Source organism: Equus caballus, chromosome 23 (assembly GCF_041296265.1).
Source record: "Equus caballus isolate H_3958 breed thoroughbred chromosome 23, TB-T2T, whole genome shotgun sequence".
Lineage (NCBI taxonomy): Eukaryota > Metazoa > Chordata > Mammalia > Perissodactyla > Equidae > Equus > Equus caballus.
In genome coordinates, this window is record NC_091706.1 from 40,835,231 (window position 1) to 40,857,881 (window position 22,651).

At 42.4% G+C, this 22,651-nt stretch overlaps 2 protein-coding genes across 11 annotated transcripts in view; one reads left to right on the forward strand and one right to left on the reverse strand.

Annotated features, from left to right (window-relative positions):
* UHRF2 (ubiquitin like with PHD and ring finger domains 2) overlaps window positions 1-22,651 on the forward strand; it is a 121,626-nt gene that overhangs the window by 87,870 nt on the left and 11,105 nt on the right. For 2 of the 7 annotated variants that reach the window (XM_070248471.1, XM_023627342.2), the window contains one exon: window positions 10,340-10,707. The exons of 4 other annotated variants lie outside the window; for them this stretch is intronic. In XM_070248471.1, the coding sequence (XP_070104572.1) occupies window positions 10,340-10,432 (93 nt within the window). In that variant the 3' untranslated portion in view covers window positions 10,433-10,707. Of the gene's footprint in view, window positions 1-10,339; window positions 10,708-22,651 lie in introns of those variants that run through there. One more of the 7 variants, XM_023627343.2, reaches the window with a different exon arrangement.
* Window positions 10,927-22,651, reverse strand: part of GLDC (glycine decarboxylase) — a 90,508-nt gene continuing 78,783 nt past the window's right edge. For all 4 annotated transcript variants that reach the window (XM_023627336.2, XM_014735452.3, XM_070248469.1 and 1 more), the window contains 4 exons: window positions 16,949-17,044; window positions 13,851-14,023; window positions 12,170-12,250; window positions 10,927-11,612 (listed from right to left, as the gene is read on the reverse strand). In XM_023627336.2, the coding sequence (XP_023483104.1) occupies window positions 11,469-11,612; window positions 12,170-12,250; window positions 13,851-14,023; window positions 16,949-17,044 (494 nt within the window). In that variant the 3' untranslated portion in view covers window positions 10,927-11,468. The remainder of the gene's footprint in view (window positions 11,613-12,169; window positions 12,251-13,850; window positions 14,024-16,948; window positions 17,045-22,651) is intronic.

Here is a 22,651-nt window from a genome sequence, read left to right on the forward strand (position 1 = left end):
TTGTATACATATACCACATCTTCTTTATCCAGTCATCGGTCGATGGGCACTTGGGTTGTTTCCATGTCTTGACTATTGTGCATAGTGCTGCGATGAACATAGGGGTGCATATGTTACTTTGGATTGTTGATTTCAAGTTGTTTGGGTAGATACCCAGTAGTGGGATAGCTGGGTTATATGGTACTTCTATTTTTAGTTTTTTGAGGAATCGCCATACTGTTTTCCATAGTGGCTGCACCAGTTTGCATTCCCACCAGCAGTGTATGAGGGTTCCCTTTTCTCCACACCCTCTCCAACATTTGTTATTTTTAGTCTTAGTGATTATAGCCATCTTGACAGGCGTAAGGGGGTATCTTAGTGTAGTTTTGATTTGCATTTCCCCACCTTTCAGAGCTCTTTATAGTTGCTTTATGTATTATGTCCAGGGTTTTTAGTCATATTTAGCAGCAGGAATAGGGTGGAATATACTTACTCCATCTGGTGTAGAACTGGAAGTCCCCCAAGTAGCCTTTCAAAACCTGGTTTTTGTTTACTAAGAAACCAAAACAGACTTTACAATAAAAGAACTATATTTGAGAGGAAACTCACATTTTTTAAGCACTTATATGACAGATATTATACCAAGTGATTAAAACTCTCCAACAGTACAACAAAGCAGATATTTCCCTTTTGTTATAAAGAAACAGGCTCAAGCCAGGAGAAGGAAAGTAACATCTATGCCATGCTTTGTGCCTATTGGGGTGGTGGTTTGTTTTTAAAATATGGAAAATTACAAAGAAACAGTAGCAAACACCTTGCATACAGACTATCCAGTATTTGTCATCGTTAACATATTTGTTCTTAAATAAGTAAAAGAACAAAATACTACCAATGAATCTGACATACTTTCATCAGTCCATCCTGCCCATTCCCATCCTCTACCCAAGAAATTGTCATGTATTTAGTGATGCCTTTTATGCTTTTTTTATACGTAGGTATTCATAAAATATGTTATTTCAAGTGTTAAAATTTATACAAATAATATATTGTATTCTGCAACTTGTTTTCATTCAACTTTTTATGCTTTGGGAGAGTCTCTTAATAGGTAAATTTAGTCTCTTTATATTTATTATGATATGAAATAGACTTATTTCTGCATTGCATTTTGTTTTGTGTTTATCCTGATGGAAGGAGCAGGGGTAATTCCATTCTTACTTTCCTTGTTCTTTCATTTATTTGTTTGTTCTTTTGTTTGTTTGTTTTGGTAAAGGAAGAATTGCTCTGCGCTAGCATCTGTTCCCAGTCTTCCCCTTTTTGCTTTAGGAAGATATCTGTGAGCTAACATCTGTGCCAAGCTTCCTCTATTTTGTATGTAGGACGCTGCCACAGCATGGCTTGGTGAGCCAGTGTACAAGTCCACACCTGGTATCCAAACCCGCGAACCCTGGGCTGCCAAAGCAGAGCATGTGAACTTAACCACAACACTGCTGGGCTGGCCTCTTTTCTTATATTTAAAGAGGATTTTATCCTTCCCCCTCCTTCCCCCAACCCACACACTAGTCTGAAAGTAAGTGCAAGTTGTTATTTTACATGTGACTTACCAATTTACTGACAAGTTTTGTCTGTTTCTTTGCTATTTCTTCTTGACTACTTCAAGATGTTTTTGTACCAGAGACCTTTCAGTGAAGGTCTATCAACAGTAAATTTTCTTAATCTTTGCGGGCCTGAAAATGTCTTTATTTTTCACACTGATTTTAGGAAAATTAATTGGCTGAGTTTAGAATTTTAGGTTGCTTGTTATCTTTCTTCACCATCTTTTAGATATTCCATTGTGTTGTGGCATCTATTGTTGCTGAAAAAAGCTGGATGTCAGTTTGATATTTCTTTGAAAGATATGTGTTTTCTCTCTAATAGCTTCTCAGTTTCACTAAAATCTATCTAGCTGTGGATTAGTTTCTATTTGCTCTGTTTGGGACTCATTGTTTTCCTTTAATTGAAAATGCATGTCTCCAGTTCTGGAAATTTTTTATTTATTTAAAAAAAATAATTGTTCCTCTCCTGTTTTCCCTATCTCCTTCTCAACCTATGAAGTTTTCAGTAGTCTACCCCCCCATACCTTAACATCTCTTATATCTTTCATCTCTTTACCCCGTCTGTGCTATGTTCTAGGTGATTTCCTCATATCTTTCTTCCAATTTGTTGAATTTTTGAGTCTAGCCCACTGTTTAGTCCATCTCAATAAGTTATTTCAAGAACTATTTTCTTCTAATTTTGTTTTCAAGTTTACCTGTTCTTGTTTCATAATCTCCTGGATTTTAGTCCCTCCATTACCTCTTTGAGGATTTAAAACATACTTATTTTTAAATAAGTCCTTTTACTCTTTCGTTTCTGCTTCCTTAAGAAAGAATTCTGCTATTTGTTGTTGCTTCACGTTGAATTTCTTTGTGTTTTGTAAATTCGTGAGCTCATCTTCTGTGGCATTTTCTTTTCAGAGGGTTTTGTTTTATGGCTTGATTGTGGACACAATTGCTTCCTTTGGAGAAATTTTTAGATTGTTTCTTCTGGTGCCCTATATGGTTTCCTGAAACTGAACCAGTTGTGATGTTAATTTTGTTGAATGGGACTCCTTCACGATGCACCTAGTATGAATTTGGCTTCTGCATTCACATGTAGCAAAGCCTCTTGTTAGTGACTTTGTTTTCCACCTATGGCCTGGGAAAGCTTGCATCTTGCTACGACCCTGGGCTGAGAGACACCAAGTTTTCAGTCCTCTTATTGGAACAGGGCTTTCCCAATTCTAAACACACCCTATTTCTTCTCCTTACTATCCATTATAACTGCAGCCTTGATTCCTAACATCCATTCCCTGACATCACTGAAACCCCAATTCCTCAGACACATATCCAGTCCAGCCACCTCCATGGGCCACGTGGTTTCCGGTCCTGTGAGTTCCCTCTTCATTTCTACCACCTGGAGGTTTCCTTTTCTTCCTTGAGATCCTATGTTTTTTTAAGTGGGGGAAAGAGGAGTGTTTCACCAGCATATCCATGTCTTTGGATCAGGGATGGCTACTGCCCACATCTGTTCAGTCTGTGTCCAAAAAGAAGTGAGTACTGTTGGTATTTTTCATACATTATTTCACTTACTATTCATACACATCCTGTGAGGTAAATGGCATTATCTCCATTTTCCAAACAAGGTAGTGGTTTCAGAGAGTTAGTTACTCACAGTCAGTACCACACTTAGAATTTAAACTCAAGGCTGTGTGTTAATTTCTACTACTTTTTCTACTTCACTATGTTTATTTACTCCAGTATTTACTTTTAATTTATATTACATCCTTTTGTCTTTTGAAAACCAAGTTTGGGCACTATTTTAAAGAGAACTATTGTGCAAGCTGACTGAATTTTGTCTAAAAATATCTGAATGGTTGTTGCATGCATGACACTATTTCTTTTAGAGACTCTTCTCATTTTCATACTATAAAAACCATGGGCTTCATTCCAAAATGCAACTAATTTGGGGGAAATAATGAAATTATTTAAGTGACCGTATTGACCCTACTTAACTGTGGCACCTTTCAGCCTCTCCTCTCGCAACTGCTTAGTAGCATTAGACTTCAGACTGACAGCACTTCTCTGAATGGCAGACACTGTCCTGGGCTAAAGCCTGTCTTTTTGACAAAATACAGAAATAGTGCTGACTCTACACCCTCCTCTCGCCCCTCACCACATGGATGGCACCACATACTATACTCACTCCTTTGCTATTTGCAAGTTTATTTAACAGCCTACCCAACTGTCTCCTTCCATGGAAAGTATTTGCCTCATTGTCTTTTGGAATGCATTTGAAGCAGCTTCTTTTAACCAATAAAAACATCTAGTTCTTCTATGTTGGGGAACTTTAATATTTCTATGTAATTCATGTTGGATAAAATGTCTTGAAGGCAAGCAAGTTATCTTTAGAAAGAATTTTTTTTCCCCATTCTTTTCCATTCTTTATGCCAGACTTTTAAGAAAGAATCTGTTTGCATCTAATTCTACTCTGGCTGCTCCTACTGCAGCAAGTAGCAATTTTGGATCAAGTTCCCAGTGGCAGCATCATCAGGGGAAAGTCTGCATTTTTTTAGGATGACTGACATCACTCCTGGTGCCATTGGATTCCACCCTGTTTTCTGAGAGTTTATGACTTTGGCTGTTACTTAAAGCACTTAAATCTTCTGAGTCGCATAAGTTTTTTGTTTTGTGTTTTCAAATAATCTTCAGAAGTGCTTTTGTAGAAAATTTAAAATGTCACACCCCGAGCTATACAAACACTAATTTTACTAGTGAGGTTAAAGTACAACGCGACAGACAGATCAAAAGTACACCAAAATTTCTCTTGCGTTGGTTTTGGTAAACCCTAGACTTCTATAAGAGAGGTCCAGACACAAGACAGTCATATATAGTTGCATTTAAAAAGATAATTTATAGTTGATTTCTTCTAACCCTCTATCAATTCTGTTGAATTCAGAAGAAATTATAGGCAATCTCCAACTTGCATTTCAGAAGTTAATTTGTACAAGAATGGCAGCCATGATCTTTGACTTGATATAGGCTGAAAATGAAATAATCTTGTTTGTACAAATTTGTACAAGTATTTCCCGTAGGAACAATGATAGAGAAGAAAGGGGTAAGTTCCCAGGTTAGCCTATAAAAGCCTATTAAACCATAATTTAGCAGCACTGCTTTTAAGAAAAGGTGTCCAGTTACCCTTGCCAGTTCCAGGCACCAGAGACCACCCCCGCCCCAAATTGACTACATTTTCCAAACAAACTTTGGGATGGGTGATCTAACAGCAGGGATTGTAACACCTTTAATATCAGGGGCTTATCCCCATTCCCAGGGAGTTGTATGTGTGAGAGGTGGGGAGGAGATGTGGGACAAGCTCAGATGAAAGGAACAACGTGTACGAAGGCTGGGAAATTAGAGCTTGGCAAAGTAAAGCCACAGCTGGGAAGCACCCCTGAACTGGGAGGATAGAGGAGGAGCATGAGGAGGAATGGGGAGGGTGAGATCAAGTACTCAGTGAAGCAAGCAGTGAGAATTACATATGAACAGGAGAAGCAAGAAAAAGGCAGCAGTAGGAAAAGAACATCGTACACCCAGGCACACACACACACTCCACATTAATCATGTATGTCAGGGTACCTGCCTATATCCAAAGTGGGTAATGAACAAGTGGGCTCCCAGCCCCTCAGCCTGCCGTCCCAGGTTCCTACAGTGATTCTGAGAGGTTTCCACCAGCCCTGTCCTCAGGGCTTTACTGCTCTCTGGACTTGGTTTTCAATTTGGCAGATATTCTAACCCCTGGGACATTCGCTCCCCTGTTCCCACTTGGTCCCCTCAGTTCAACAATCTTCCTGCCTAGTTGGTTTCAAAAAAAAAAAACAAAACACTTCTTTGCTCTTCCTCTCCTCTCCTCCCACATACCTTTGTCTCCTAATCATGGGGTCCTCCCTCAACCCCTTTACTGAGAGGCCTTCCTACTCCATGACCTTTACTCCCAACATCTGTTACTTCTCCCAGCGCTCTTTCTCATCCAAGGAGCTTGGAGCCTAGGTCTGTTCCTCCCTCCCACCCCTCCCCCCTCACTGTTGCTCTGCTCTTTCCTCTTCCGCTTATTGCCTGCCAGTGCCCCTCCTGAACTTGGGGCCTCCTCCTGCCCTCCGCACCTTCGTTTTGCCAGGTCCTCTGTTCTCAAGCTGACTTTTTGGCCATCCCCCTTCCCCATTCTCTTCTTGATCCCTCTCCTCCTCCTAACTTGAGAGAGTCCTCTCCCTTCTCCTGACTCAGGCCTTATTGCGCATGCTTTTGACTCCCTTCTCTTTTCTTTCCACCCTGGAGAGCCTTCTCCCACTTTCCGTACCCCGCCATCTGGCTTTTCTTCCCTCCCACTTCCCCACTCTTCTTACATCTGCCCTGTCCTTGAGCTGATGATGTTCTTTCCACTTCCACATCATCACCCTTACCTCTCCCCATCCCCACCACAGGCCTTGATCCACCTCCTCCCGTTTCCTTCCTGTTCCTAACCTGCATCTTTCTCCCACTTTCAATTCTGCTCTCTCCCTCCCAATCCCATGACAATCCTTCCCGACCCAAGGACCTTTAACTCCCCACCCATACCTTGTCTTCTTTTTTTTCTCTCAGAGCCTTCCATCTGAGCCAGGGTCCCTTTCTTCTTTTCTGGACCCTATTTTCATTCCCTCTGGTCTTGACTTTAGGCTCACACCCCTCCTCCTCATTCCTGACTTCTCAAAAGATTCCCATACCTTTCCCCAACCCCAGCTTTTATTCCTCCATCTTCTGTCTCCCCTCTTATTTCCCAAGGATTCTTAAACCCTTTACATAAAAGTTTGAAAATAACCAAATGCTAAAGTGAGAGTACAGACACTCAGGCCTTCAACCATGCCTCTCCCTCTTCCTGAACACCTCCTCCCTCCTTCCCCACATCTAGTCACAGCTGGCTTCTTTTTGTTCAGATTTTAGCCTAAAAGTCACCTTTTCAGAGAATCCTTCCCTGCCCACCCAATATAAAGGAGTCCCAACCCCCTCACATATACCATACTGGTATTTTGTGTTCTAAAGAACATTTAACACTGTGAAATCTTGATTTATGTGTTGTCCGTTTGTCCATCTAGAAATGATGCTCCATGAAAGAGGCCTTGTCTTTCTTGTTCACCTTGTATCACTAGCATCTGGAATGGTACATAGTGGTACATGATGGCTCAGTCAGTGTTTGCTGAATACATTAGTGATTTCTGGGTGCCAGACACTATGCTAAGTGCTCACTTTGTATTATCTCATTTAATCCTTACAACAAACCTGGCTGTGGTAAGTGCTTTTATTATTGTTATTTTTTCCCCTTAAGAAACTGAAGTATGGAAAGGATAAGTGAATTTGCCTGCTGTCTCAAAACAGTTGGCATATCTGAGAATTTTATCCAGATCTGTATGAAGTCACAGCCCATGCTCCTACTTTCTCTGGCTGTCCAGAGGAAAAGGGCCATTAGAAATGGAGAAAAAAGGAAAGGAAGATGGATGTGAATGTAATGCAGGTCAGACTGGGGTCGGGGCTCCTATGCTGAGCCAGGGAGTACAGGACTGTGCAGTATACGAGACTAGATCGTAAGTGAGGAAGAGAATAAGAACAAGAGCTGACACTTATGAGGCTGGCTTTGTGCCAGGCACTGTTCTCAGCAGTACATTGAATCCTCACCTGGGAGTGGTAGGGGATATCATTGTACAGGTAAGGAAACTGAGGCTCAGAGACGCTTTGATCTTCTCTGAGGTCATACAGCTTGGATATAGGGGACCCATGCTATGACCCTAGTCTGACTACTGCCCCCAGCAAGAAGATATACAGAGAGCCAGCCCTGATGGCCTAGTGGTTAAAGTTTAGCACACTCCGCTTCTGTGACCCGGGTTCGGTTCCTGGGCGTGAAACCATACCGCTCTGTCAGTTGCTATGCTGTGGCAGCGGCTCACATAGAAGAGCTAGAAGGATTTACAACTAGAATATATAATTATGTACTAGGGCTTTGGGGAGGAAAAAAAAAGAGGAACATTGGCAACAGATGTTAGCTCAGGGTGAATCTTTCCCAGCAAAAACAAAAACACTGTATCATCAAAAATTGGAAAAAAGAAACATAGATTATAAGAGTAGTATGCTCTGTGTTGGGCACTAACCTCTGGTTCCTGGATTCTTGTTTTCTTTGTGGCATGACGTCAGCTGATGCAACACTCCTACCTCCTGGCCTGCCCCTTCCTGCTCCCCAGAAAGGAGGTGACTGCTGACATCCTTTCACCCACAGTACTCCACCAGCACTGGGGAAGCCCCTTTCCTATCTTCCCCCTTCACCTGCGGTCAGCGTGGGGCAGCAATTCTGGATTGTGCATCTGCTCTACAGACTCGAACTTCTCCCCTGAGTGGGGTGTCCCCAGGCTTAGATTGGTGAAGCATCAGGGGAGCAAAATGGAAAGCAAGCCCTTCTGGCTAGAGATCTAAAACCACATTCTCCAATCAGCTTTATTGGTAATAAAGCTGACATTTTGATCTCCAAAAAAACCAAAAGACTTCCTCAATGAGCAGTGCTGGCAGGAGCAAGCCTGGCAGATCAGAGAGTGAGGCCAAAGTGTGTAGCGCCTGGTCTAGGACAGTCTCCTCCAGCCATAGGAGCCTCAGCCAAAACCAGAGAAAGGAGTTTTTCTCTCAAAATGCTAAGATTTGCATTAAAAATGCGAGGTTGACTAAGTCCAGCCTCTTCTCACCCCCACCAGCCTACCCAAACCCTTCTCTTTAAAGGCTTAGAGTTCTGGAAATTTCCCTGAAATGCGATCAAAGAAAGCTGAGAGGCATTACTTAGAACATATTAGAAATGCAAATTCTCTGGCCCTGCCCTAGACCTACTGAATCAGAAACTCTGGGGCCAGGGCCCAGCCTTCTGTTTTAACAAGCCCTCCTGGTGATCTAGACACACTAAGAAAACCACTGCCCTAGGAAACATCCCTGACCTGGCTGATGTCTAAGCCAAAACATTCTGTCCCAGAGCCCTGGGAACGACTAAAAGCACTAACATCTCAGTTGCCAAACTACTTGTCCCAGGTGGCTTCTTGCACCCACAAGTGGCATCTACATCCTTTATTTGGATGAAAGGCACCAGTTTTGTCATTGGAAGACATGGCCCCTATATATATGTAGAGGTTTCATAGAGTTTCCAGACTAGGGCCCTTGCCCTGTATCACACAGGGCTGCAAGGTGACACTTGCTCCAAGAGTGGCCCGTGGCCTGTCCCAGGGCTGTGAGGAGGCTGAGGGGATGCCCGATTCATAGGATGTGTGTATGTGTCAACCTTAGACCCCTCATCTTCACAATTGTTCAAACGGTACTTTCTGCACAACAATGTGAAAGTACTTAATCCCACTGAACTCTACAGCTAAAAATGGTTAAAATAGTCAATGCTTTATATATTTTATCACAATGAAAAAAGGAGGAGGGCATTCTACACAAAGCTTATCCAGAGGCCCTGTCTTCAAGGCCTAGTGTTTTTGTATTAGCTTTAACAGAACTGCTCATAGCAGGCATTGGAAATACTGGTTTCCATGACAATGTCCCTCTTCCTTTTTTCATTCAATTCATATTTCTTTCTGTTTGTTGAACACATACTATGTAGAAGACCCTGGCTCAGCACTGGGAATCCAGTGATCACTGAGACATGGTCCCTGCTCTCAAGGAACTAAGTCTAGTGAGGCAGACAACAGCTGAATAAACAATAATTACTGATTGTGCTAAGAGTACAGGAAAGCAAACCGAGTGCCACGATAGAAGATACCAGAGCCCATTTCATGAGGACGTGTAGAAGACCTTCTTGATGAGATGCTGAAACACGAAGAATAAACAGGAGCCAGCAAGGCTAAGGTGCAGGGAGAGTGCTCCAGATGAAGGATCCCACACAGGCAAAGACCAAGAGGTGGGAAAGATGGGCAAGCACATCAGGTGAACACATGAGTGATTCAATAGTGAAGGGCAAAGGGCTCCCCGTGACTCCCTCAGCCACCTGTGATTGCTCTGATGTATTCGGAGAACCAGCAATGCATAATCAGCTGTGGGAGCAACTTTGGCGCTCAACCACAACACTTTACAGTCTGGTAAGGAGGAAAGGACTGCTGTTCACTCTAATGGTTTGTTTTCCTATGCTTGTCCTTCCTCAGAAGGGGCTCCTCTGTGCCCTGACGGCTAGCCTGTATTGAGAGCCTGGTTTCCAGCTCAGGGAAGGCAGAGTCTCCAGGTTTGCAGTGACCATGGCCATGGGGTAGCGTTTTGACCAGTGGGCACTGGGCTGTTCCATCTGGGTTCAAATTCTGGCTCTTTCCTCTCACCAGCTGCGTGATCTTGAGCATCTCTCCATGCCCTCCCCCTCATGTGTAAAAATGGAATGTTGTGAGGCTCAGATGAGATCATCTATTTTAAAAACTTAGAATAGTACCTGATACCTGGAGGAAGTACTCAATAGATATTAATCATTTAATTATTACATGAAAAAGGAACCATGGATCCCAAACTTTTTTTAAGTGTAAGAATAAGAGACCACCTGCACAACGTTCAGACCTTTTGGCCAGTTGGCTATCATGGTAGCTCAAGTCGTAGTTGTTTGAGTAAGCTGCCATGCAAGGAACCAAGTAGTCAGGGCTAGAGCAAGTGCTCAGTAACCAGCGGGGAAGAACATCTGAAGCGTTTGCTATTGCTAGGGGAAAGTTACTTGTGGCAGGCATGCTAGCTGTCTACCCAAAACCCATGCTTCCCCTTTGCTTGAATTCTTCCAGATTTTTGCTGGAGCACTAACAAGCCCAGGGAAAAGACTGCCCCATACGCCCCTGCAGCTAGGAATGCAAATGGACCCAACTCTGACCAGTTAAAAGTAAGCAGAAGTTACTGGGTAGAACCTCTGGGAAAGCATTTCAAACGACAAGAACTTGGATGGAATCGGCCTTTTGTCTTCTTTTTTTTCTACTTTTTCCTATCTCGAATGGGTATGTGACACCTGGATATGCAGTAACCATCTTAAGACCGTGAGGATGAAGACTATATGCAAAGGAAGGCAGAACAGGAAGACTGAAGGAGCACTAGCCCTTGACTTACTACCTCTGGACTTACTGTTAAATGAGAAAAAATAAACTGCTTTTTGATTAAATTTCTGCAGTTGGGTTTCAGTTATATGCAGCCTAACACAATTCTAACAACAGGGCCAAAGTGGCCTTCACTGCTGAGACGACAAACTGTTTCTTTAGCCGAAGACAAAACTGACAGTGTTAACAGTGGCTGTTGGGTAGGTTGTTCTTGTTACTCTTCAATTCCCTCTGAACCCAGGGTACCTGGGAGTAAGACTGAAAAATGGACCAAGAAGACATAATTCAAATTGAAATACTTTTATTAGAATACTAATAATTGCAGATAAAAAAAAAACCACACACGGAAAAAGAGGAAAACACTCAGAAATGCTATTACAGATTAGGCAAATTAGTCAGTGGAAAAAGATTTCTTCAGTGTATACAAAATGTAAACATTTGCCCTGGGATTTCCCACAGATGGCACAGTCCACAAGGACTTATTTGGAACAAAAATATGTCTATCGAGTCTCCAGTGTTGCCTCTATAGTGTCTGCAAACTTGCTACATTGAAAGTTAAAGTTCCTAGCACACCCAAAATGTTCTATGCTAAAAACTAGTCAAGGCAATGTGCACATCAACTGCTACATGTGGACACAGAGGCACTGAAGCAGATCAATCCTCCAACAGTGAGCTTCCTTGACATTTACCTTGACAGAGATTAAAAAAATATACACAGTATATAAAACCCCTACTTGACTGTGGGGTGGGAGATGAAATATGTCTTGCTTATCAACTGCTCTGGAGAGAGGCATCAAATCAGTCACATGAACTTAGGGAGAGGGGACTAAGAAGAGGCCCTCTTCTGTTCAGAAAATGGGGACTCATAAACTTCCATGGGTGGGCAGGTACAAACCAGGTGCTGGTCTCCATAGATGTCATCAATCCTGGCAATGGTTGGCCAGAATTTGTTCTCTGGCTTCACAAAGGGCTGCAGGGTACAAAGGATGGAAGTGTGGGATATTGAGAGGCTCCTATTCATGGGGAGGAGACTACCATTATATCCCTACAGCCTAAGACACCACTAGCCAACAAGCACTCAAAAAGGACAAGAAGGTAAAAGCCAACCCATCACTACTATTCCCAAAATCTAACTTTTGACCCTTGTCCCCACCCGCCAAACAGACTGCAGAGCACCTTCTCCTTCATGTAAGAATCAGAAAGGAAAGAAAACTTGCATTCTGGGCCATCTCCTGTTGGAGGGTGTAGAAGACACATGAAGGCACTTGACCGGGACTGCTATTTGGTCTTCCTCCACTGTGCACCCTGTGGAATCCCAGGCCTGCGGCTGACACTCTCACTCTGACCTCAGAGCTTTGAAAGCCAGTTCCTGCGCTCTGCGTCCCTCCTCATGACCCACATTTCACAAGGTGTCCCACATACGGTTGTTATAATGAGGGGACAATAAGAGTAGGAGCCCCGCAGGGTAGGTGATGGCCCCTCATACGCACACGAACACTACACATTCAGCTTCAGAGGAGAACTTACGAGTGGGAATGCCGCCACCTCTCTGGAATATGGCCGATCCCAGTGGGAGGATGTGACGCAGGTCAGTGAGTGTGGAGACATCTGAGACAGAGACATGGATGGGAGAGGGATCAGAGCAGAACACTGCCTTCTCCCCCAACACCTCACCTCAACTGGGGAGCTTCTGCTGGATGCCCATGGACAGAGGGCTATTGTTTTGTTTCAATTTGGGGGGAAGGGAATTTAGGCAGGAAATTTTTCATTGTGAAATATTTCCGATATCAGAAAGGGCAATATAATAAGCACATCTACCACCCAACGTAAATCAACATTTTGTCGTATTTGCTTAACTTTTCAAAATAAAAAACATTACAAATACAGTTGAAGCTGCCTGTATAACCCCTCTCCATCTCATTGCTTGCCCTCCTCCCGTAATAACCACTATCCTGAATTTAGTGTTCACCATTCTCGTCATGTTTTTATGCTATTACTGCATATATTAATAAACAGCATGTGGCATAGTTTGGTACATTTTTAAACCTTATATCATCCTATGAGTATTATTTTCCACTTGCTTTTGTAACTCAGCATAGTCATGTGTCACTTAATTATAGGGATATAGTCTGAGAAACACGTCGTTAGGCAGTTTCATCATTGTGCAAACATCAGAGTGTACTCACACAAACCTAGATGGTATAGCCGACTACACATCTAGGCTATATGGCACTAATCTTATGGGACCACCGTCATATATGTGGTCTGTTGTTGACCAAAACATCATTATGCGGCAAATGACTGTATTATGTTCTTTAGATGTCTCTTGCTATTTTTAAAAATAGCCTAAATCCTGAAGAATCAGCAGTATTCAGAGAAAAGAGAAATAATAATGACTGTAAAAACAATCATTGTATTCTTCCATGATCCTGTCAAACTCACATTTAGCAAGGTGCCTGCCTTCTGCCAGCCCTTGGCCCCTGCACTCCACCTTTAGCTGGATGGTTTTGGAACTTGCCTGAGCTTTCCCAAGCATCTCAGACTTGTTCTCTAGCTTGGAGCCATAACAACACAACCACAATTTTCACAGTATTCTCAATTCATGATACCCTAGCTTCTGTCTGGACCTAACGAGAAACTAAGGGCTCTGACCAGATATAAAATGTACATGTTTTGGAAGAGGCAGGGGAATGCCTAACAAACTTTTCTCCAACATAGGCCATAAACATCATAAGACAGTCAGACCAAGTACCAATCCAGTTGTTGTAAGAGGCAACTGCTCCAATACAGAACCTATAAAGGACTTGTCTTTATCCAGAGCTTGTGAGGTAAAGAATCTCACCAGAGCACATCAGAGACAGAATAAGACCTGCCCAACTAGATACAGTCCTTCAGCCTCTGCTCCCTCCTTTGGCAACCAATTAGGAGCATGTGGGGTGTAAAGCTCCTACAGCCAGGAAACAATTATGTAAACAAAATAAAAACATATCAGAAAGTATCCACATTATACTAAGTAACCGCTTGAACAAGCTGTTACGTTGTTCAAGATTTAAACTTCCAAATAATGCATACATCATCTCAGAAAAATGGTCTTATTTGAGGCAAGAATATCATCATCTGCTGAGAGTTCAGGGGTTGCTGGCACACAATCCAGACACCGTTTTCTACTCTATGGGACACTTTGGATCAAGTACCAGTGCCTACGCACCTTCAGTGGATTGACCCTGGGGTCCACGCGGCCCTCCTCAATGTCAGCGATTTCCTGCCGAATGCTGATCATGGCGTCACAGAATCGGTCCAGCTCCGCCTTGTCTTCTGACTCAGTGGGCTCAACCATGAGAGTCCCTGCCACTGGCCAGGACATGGTAGGGGCATGAAATCCTGGAAGGAAGACAGGGGAACTTGCATCATGAACTTTGACTTCCCCAATTCGGAAGCAGAGCCCCTTCCCAATTTATCCTAACGAAGTCATCAAATAAATTTGCAAATATGTGTATCTAGGGATTCATCTTAGCACTGTTTTTATAGAAGAAAAATTTAGGAAATAACCTAACATCCACCAATAGAGGATCAGTTAAGCAAATTTTACAGGGCAGTCATACAATAAACATGTAACCATTCAAAAGTATGTAAATTTATATTAATTAAATTGGGTAAACATTCAAAAATATGAAAAGAGCAAGCTACATAATGATATTATCCCATTTTTGTAAAAGAAAATGACAAAGTATTGTGTGTATATATATAATTTTTTTTTTTAATGAGGGAAGATGCCTTGAAGAATAAATACTAAAATTTTAACAGGGGTTATTGCCAGAAAATGAGACTGGGATTTTTATTTCACTTTGATTGTGTTTTAGAATCTTTCTATAATGCTCACGTATTACTTGCAATCAAGAGAAATTAAAATAGTGTAGCCTACCAAAAGCTAAATAATGAGGTACCAAGCATTAAGGAAGCTAGAGGAAGTCTTATTGTCCCCATTGCACAGATGAGGAAACCGAGGCTTGGCCAGTACATGGAAAGCCTTTGCCTTTACACTGAATACAGGCTGAAGGTGTTTTCTGTTTCCAAAAGTTTTGACATGTAAGATGAATCGACAAGACACATGGTCAAGAGAGAGCTTTCCTGGACAAAAGCCAAAAACAACTTTTTCCCATTTCTTACACTCTTTCTGTGAAACTCTAAAAGATAAAGAACAGCTGCCAGGCTGATATACTTGTCTGCTAATTTTGCCCTCGAGTGCAATGGTTCCCAAATTCTGATGTGCATGATCGTTCCCTGGGGTGCTTTAGAGGCATGCCTGCATGCTTTAAGGTATTGTCTCCTCAACATTGTATTATAAAAATGTTCAAACATACAGATAAGTTGAAAGGACTGTAGAGTAAGCACCCATATACCTTACACCTATCTTCTGCAATGATGCTTTTTTTGCTTTATCGCATATCTGCTTGTCCATCCATCCATCTTATTTTGGATGCATTTCAGAGTACATTGCAGTTATCAGTACACTTCACCCTAAAACACTTCAGCATGATATCCTTACCTAGAATTCAATATCTGTTTGCATATTTTTGTGATAAAATTTACATACAGTGAAATGCACAAATCTTAAGTGTACCATTTAATGAGTTTTGACAAATGCATACAACTGTGTCACCCAAACCAGAAAGGGATATATATTTTTTAAATAGCTTACCCATTAAGTCTGACCTCAATTCGACATGTGAGCAAATTCAGCCCCTGCTGTAGCAGTTCCCATATCTGGAACTATCTGAATTGTCTTGGAAACAGACTCCTGGATCTCGACCTTGATTCAGGAGGTCAAGGTAGGGCTCAGAAATCTGAGTCTTAAAACTCCCCAGGTGATTCTGATCATTAGCTAAGTTTGGAAACCTCTGCCCTAAGACAGTGTGCCCCAAACTTGCCTGATAAGGCTCACCAAGGAGTGCTTGTTCTAGGCCTCTCCCCTAGAAATCCTGATTCCACAGGTGAGGTGAAGACCCAGAATCTGTGTTGTCATTGTCATGGTTAGTTTTTACTTAACCATTCTTTCATTCATTCATTCTCTCACTTATTAAACATGTCTGTGCTGAGTGCCTACTATGTGTCAGGCACCTGGATGATTCTGGGCTTAGGGCAAGCATGGCAATCTCGCTATCACACATCAAAATCATGACAAGGACTTGGAAATACTAGGTAGTAACTTCAATCCTCCCAGCCCCTGCTCTCCCTCCCGAAAAGGCTGCCGCCGCCAGATGTGTGATGCAGGCCTGCAGGCTGTGCATCCTAGAAGCCAGGCCTCATCCTCACTCTGCCATCACTCAGCCATTAGCCTGGAGGTTGAGTCAGGTTACAGGAGCAGCCAAGAGGAGATTTTGAGGAAGTAATTGCTAATTTCATTAATGAAACCTTTCTCTGGCTTTCCCGCTTATTATCAGTGTAGCTTTGCATAATAAAATCATTCATTAGAGAGAGGAATAAGTCACACATGTGGGACTCCCATTATGATGCAGTAGTAAAACTATTAAATTATTCAAGTTTTCACTTTCCTTATTAAAAGAAGTTATTCAAATCATCATTAAAAGTCAGATAGGAATCTACATCCATCGAAAGGCAAAGTTCTCCCCAACTTAGCCTTTCTGAAAATTCAAGGGTCTTTGACATTATTAATAATATCACTAAGAAAATGTATTTTAATAAGGGCTGTGCTGAATGAACACCCACTAATACACAAAGGGCCCACGTCTTTCAAAATCAAAGAAAATTGCATCGTCTCTGTGAAAACAACATGAGCCTATTCCTCCATCTCTAGAAGCAGCTGAAACAGCTATGCCATGACTAAGATGGTTATAAAACTCAAATGCCATTCGTCTCTAACACTTCTACAGGTTATTCACTCCACTTCCTTCACAGTACGCCAACTTACCTCTTCATGGAGCTCGCTGTGGGTGGGATTGAAGAACTTACCAGAAACGTGGGCAAAGACCAGCAATAATTTTCTTTGGGATTTTTAATTTTGTTAACTATAAAGACTTCTTTTCTTGGCTGTTGATGGATTCAAGATGCATGATTTAATATCTTCCGAAGGACAGTACCAATGCAGTCATAAGAGAAAGTTTTTTCTCTGTCACTTTAAAGGTTGTCTAGAACCTTAGGTTCCCCATTTAGCCTATGGATCCGTCCACTATGGTGCCTGCACATTCAGTTTGGGCCTTGAGGAAGTGGTCCATAGCCAGCATGGGCAGCTGCATGAATGTCAAAAGCCCAAGTTCCCCTAGGGATAGCTCGTATAAGGCCACTCACCATAATCCTGAAGCCTTTTGGCCACATCCACGGCCTCAATATTTGCAGACTTTTTGAAGGGTCTTGTATCCAAAATAAATTCATGAGCCACATAACCTGTTCAGGAAAATTGTTTCAGCTCCAGATTAGCATCAACTTGTTTTGCCCAAGCAAATGAACAAATAAATCAGCTTTTTAATGCATATCCACGAGGAACAAGAAGCCATGGACACCTGGTAAATTTATAGTTGGCAACAAAGACTTCATCTGCTCTCATTACAAATAAAGATTTTTAACATGTCGGGCCACTGTGTTCAATCTTTAGTGCATAGCGCACCCATGAGCCAGGAGGCTGATGGGAGGCGAGACTTTGGTGCCAAGGCACTACTGGAACATTCAACAGAGGTTCCTGGGGATGAGGTTATTTCTACTCCGAGGATGTAAAATCTACTTGCAACAGGTACAACATGTCATCACAGCCCTGATCCTTTTATACAAATTCTTTCTAGAGCTTAAGATCCATTGACACCCTTTTCAGCAACTTTCCCCCCAACAGCAAATAACTGTTTCTTCTGTGTGTATGTAAATATATACCAACGATATATCCATAAGCTACATACAGAATTGTATGTGATTCTTCAAAGGGGCTTTTGAGGTTTTGGTTTTAGGCTTCAGACTGAGAATTACAAATAGGGGCTGTCAAACAGCCCACAAGTGGCAAGGAGTTGTTAAGACCAAAGTAAGATTCACTTTGTTCTAGTTTATAAAGTGATTGCCTCTCTAGGCCCAGGCCACTATCTCCCCAGCATGAGCTACTGACCACCTATCCATTATAAGAATAAACTAACAAGTCAGCATTTTGACAAATATAACCACATTCCTGGGGGCTTCCCAAATTCCACAGCCCACACTGATGAATTTCCTTTGAGGAAACTATCTACTCATGAGACAATAATGTACTCCTTTTTCTTCACCCGCTTTCCTGACTCTCAGTGAACAATGAATCTGCTTACAGATACTTGGAGCAGACAGACCTCCTCAAGCCGGTGAAGAATAGCTCCAGTCATTAACAGCCCCTGAAGATAGTCTGCACTAGTCTGCTTCTTATGCAATGGTTACATATGAAAGGATCGGTTTTGTTTGAAAATAAAAGTATGAGAGCCTGAGTCTTTGTATATACTGTCACTGCATATTTGTAAAATATGCTTTCTAACAATGATGGGGGTTAAATTTGTAAGGAGTGTGATTCATAAGTAGAAAGTTGCCTTCATAGGGAGATAAACTCAAGAAAAAAGTGCCTGAAAGGAATGACCAGTTGGAATGTTCATGGGGACACTCATGAGATTATTTAAGTCCTCATCAGTTATTAATTCCAGGAATCCTTAAATGTCCTACTATGCTACCACACTTTAGGAGCCTGGCCTCAACCTTTGACCTTTCTTCTCTGAACCTCTGGCATCTACCGCAAGCACTGTGACAGCACAAGAGGAGGAAGGCTAATGAAGCTCACTGTTCTGAAGGACACTCAGCCGACAGGAGGGGAGGCGGCGGGAGGGACACAGGACAGCAGAGAGCAGAATCTTCCGAGCAGAGGTTCAGCAATAGCTGAAAGGCCCCATAGAGCCCAGCCCAGCCCGGCACTGCTAACACCAAGACTTCATCTGCCGAGGCCCCACCACAGCCAGGCGGTTTGGGAAGAGCTCCATTTTCAAAATGAGGTTCAGATGTTATTTTCTAAATCCATAGTCTAATGCATTCAAATAGAAACTGTAGTGCAATTTCAGCATCTCTCTCTCTCTGACTCTACTTGAGCCCTGAAAGCGGTGAAATTAAAACTTAGTGTCTGTTGGAGGCCAGATCCCAAGATGTTCGTCTTTGTTTGCAGTTTCTAAGGAGAAAAGATATACAAATCTTCTGTGGCATATGGTGAGTCAGGGCAATCTGAAGTAGAAGTTGTATAAACTGATCAGCGCAAGTTTTAATTTTCACTGAGTAGGTGTTTCCGCTGGGCCTAACCATGACTATAGCTGAGAGTCTGAAAAGATACCAAGTCAAAGGAGCAAGGAGAGGAGGGGGTGGGATGATGGAAAAGCAAAATAAAAGTGGCTTGGCCCTTGGCTTGGAACACCCCCCCGCCATGTTATCTTCTGAGGCTGAAGATGACATAGGAATGTGCTACAGAAAAATAAGGTTCAAAACTCACCTTAAAAGCAGAGACCAAACCTTACTTATCCCACATCCTCAGAGTGACTCCTAGAAATAAATGGAACTCACTAGCTAATTATCCTATAAACCTTGGGTGGGCAATCAACACTTGGTTGAGCTTTTCAGTTGCAATCCAAGGACCACAACTAACAAAATCAAAACTCCTGCCTGTTTCTCTGGGAATGAGGTCCCAGAGGTCCCAGTAGGTGGGGCCCCTGGCCTCAGGAGGGTCACTTCCTGGTCCAGGATGTGAGGGCCCAGCTCCTGAAGCCCGTGTCTGCCTATAAAGACCACCAGGAAACTTCTTCAGGGACAGGAATTTCCAGACAGAGTTGGGTTTGTCTAAGGTCAAAAAGGGATAGGCATTTATGAAATTAAAACATTGGGATACTAACAAAGTTGTCTACTCCACTGATGGAAACTCCATTTAGATGAAACAGTGAGCTTGGCCTCCCACAAGAGTTGACACCTGTCAATTGTTTTTTAATGCTCTAAAAACAGCATCTTACCTGAGGTAATTCCTTTCTTCCCTCATCATGGCAGAATAAATATGACGGCTGCTCCCCGATCCCAATTCTTGCCTGTCACTTCCTCACTTCGCAAAACCATAAGCCTCAACAGTTTGGCTGGTATTTTCAAATCTCTCAAAGAAATGGTTCATAACGGCAAGCCTGGAGTTCATTAAAATTATTGCTCCATAGTCATCCGCAATTCCAAAGTCTTATTTAGAGCTAGTAAATATGATTAAGGTGAATCACCATCTTCTAATATTGCCATCAGACATTTTGGAATACAATGTGTTTATTAAGAACATTTTTATTTTGGGCCCTCAGGAGGCACAGTGATGATTCCTTTTTAGGTCTTAAAATACTAAGCTTCAAATTGTATAATAAATGTGTTTACCAGACCAAACATGAGGCAATTTTTGGTTTCATGAACTTTGGGATTGGGTAATAAAGTCTGTAATCACCAATCTATTTCTGCTTGGGATGAGAAATACAATTTATTATTTAATTCTGGGGTAAAATGTCAAAACAAATGGAAATTTCATCCATCTTTTTGTGCTGCAAATCCCCTAGGCCTGGGCCGGTCTCTGCCCAAAGCAGTCACTTAAATGCTAAGTACATGGTAGGCACCTAAGAAACACTTGCTCGTTCACTTTCCTCTCTCCTGGAGCTGCTCCCGTGCCCACATAGTCCAGATCACACTCATTCTTGCTGTAAAGAACTAAACTTTGCATCGCACAACTCTGAATATACTAAAACTCACTGAATTGTATATTTTAAGTGGGTGATTTGTACGGTATTATCGAATCTGTCAGATAAAGTTAATCATAAGGAAGTTTTAAATATAAAAAAAAATTGTAAATTAAAGTCAAAAGATCATTCTGCATCCATCAAATTGGCAAAGATATTTTGCATTTGGTTTGTGTCGCTTTTTCAGCCTAGCGCTCAGTGCTCACTAGGTCCCCGGTGCCGCAGTCACTCGCATACGCTGTTAGTGTGGGGAAAGCTGGCCATGTGGAGAGTGTACATGCCTTCACATCCTCTGAGATAATAATTTCTCTCATATGACTATAACGTAAGGAAGTAATCAGAGATGTTTTTAAAACTATACATAAGTAAAGAATATTCATTGCAGCATTGTTACAAATGCAAACAACTCAGGGGGAAAAACCCTACAGAATTGCTTAAATCGTGGTATGTCCACACAGTGGAATCATGGTAGCCACTTTTAAAGAACATTTCATGACACCGAGAAAGCCTCACAATAAACGATAAAGTTAAAAAACAGCACGCTAACTGTATTTGTAATACAATTGTCTAAAAGCAAGATGAGAAGGCATACAGCAAAATATTAATAGTGGTTATTTCTGGATGGGGGAACTATGAGTCATTTAAATTTTCTTCCTCATACTTTTTTATTTTCCAAAATTTCCACGTGAAGTATATATACATTACTTATATAATCAGACAAAACAAATACTTAAGCTAATTTTTAAGGCCAGTACATAAGCAGGATACATTTCACGGCACAGGAGCTATATTTGAATTCATTAGTAGATCTTGTAGCTTCTTTAATACCCACTTCAGAAATATTTTATTGCAGTGCTTAGAGACATATTGCCCACAACCCTTTCCTACTCTCTGGGGACCATTCCTAACCAGAGCTTCTGGTTATTTCTTTTCTATTTTCCAACTCCAGAACCACCCCTTTGGATACACATTTATAAGGCAACACCAGCCTTTAAAATAACAATCAAAGATGTAGATGTACACTCTGCCTGGGCCCGAGAAACTAGGAGCCAGAGAGGCCTCGCTCCTTTGCCCAAGGTCCGGGCATGCTGGTTACTGATGCCGTCTCTCTACTACAGTCCCCTTGGTCCCTGCTCTCCAAATCTGTGCCCACAGCCAACACGCTGCATGTCTACCTGGCTCTTAGTGCCATCCCCTCCCATTCCCTCTAGGGTGACTTTGTTCCCCCATCTATTATTCCTGCTATGGTAGCTTCGCTCTCCCTTCTCCACAGCCTTTCACCTGGCAGCTGAAACTCTTGTAAAAGAACAAAACTGTATCCTATTGAAGCCGCTCCTGCCCCGCTTCATTACCAAACTCCCCCAAACCATGACTGCTGCTACTTCTCCTCCCCAACCTCAGTTCACTTCTCCGCTCATTTCCACCTGGCATCTGCCTCACCATTTTGCCGTTTTCAAAGATGACCAAAGGGTTGCTAATTGTTTAAGGCCAAGGTTCTTTTAAGACTCATATCGTCAGGCCAGCCACTTGCTCTTCTGTCTGTCTCTCCCTGTTGTGCAACACCACGCGCCTTTGTTTGTTGACTGTGTGTGCTGTGCCAGGCATGTTGCCGCCCTGCAGGAGTCTGAGGTCTGATGGAGAGAGCCAGACAATAAACCAAGTGGGAGAAATCCTCAGTGGCGGAGGAAGCCAAGAGGAGGGAGTAGTTCTCTCCGCCTGGAAAGGGAGGCTTCAGGGAGGAGGAGGGGTCAGAGCAGAGGCAGGAAGGGCAAGCAGGGGGTTTTCTAGGGAGTGGCGCTGTGACAAATGCTGCGGGGGGGCTCTAAAGCTGCCTCAGCATGCAGTCTCCCCTCACCAGCTGCCCCTTCTTCCGCATCTCTCTGAACGTAGCCATCTGCTTGTGGGGTTTTGCTTTTCCTCTGCTTTCTCACTACTCTTTCCTTGGGTCTTACCATTTCCAAGAGTCTGCTCGCAGATTCTGTGTCAAATCTCTGCGCTGCTACCTGGCTCCATCCCCTCCCATCACTTACAGGGGGACTTTGTTCCTCCATCTATTATTTTCTCTTTTGTATCTCTGTTATAAGCCTAAGAGGCTTATGTGAAATTTCTCTTCACACTCAACTCATCAGTAACTAAGTCCAGCTGATTCTCCTTCTAATAGCATGTTAATTCTCTGAGACTGTCTTAATGATTTTAACATTCTCTTAATCCTGTCATTTGCCTGCTCAAAAACGTTTCTGTCATCTGGCTCACAGAAGAAGTC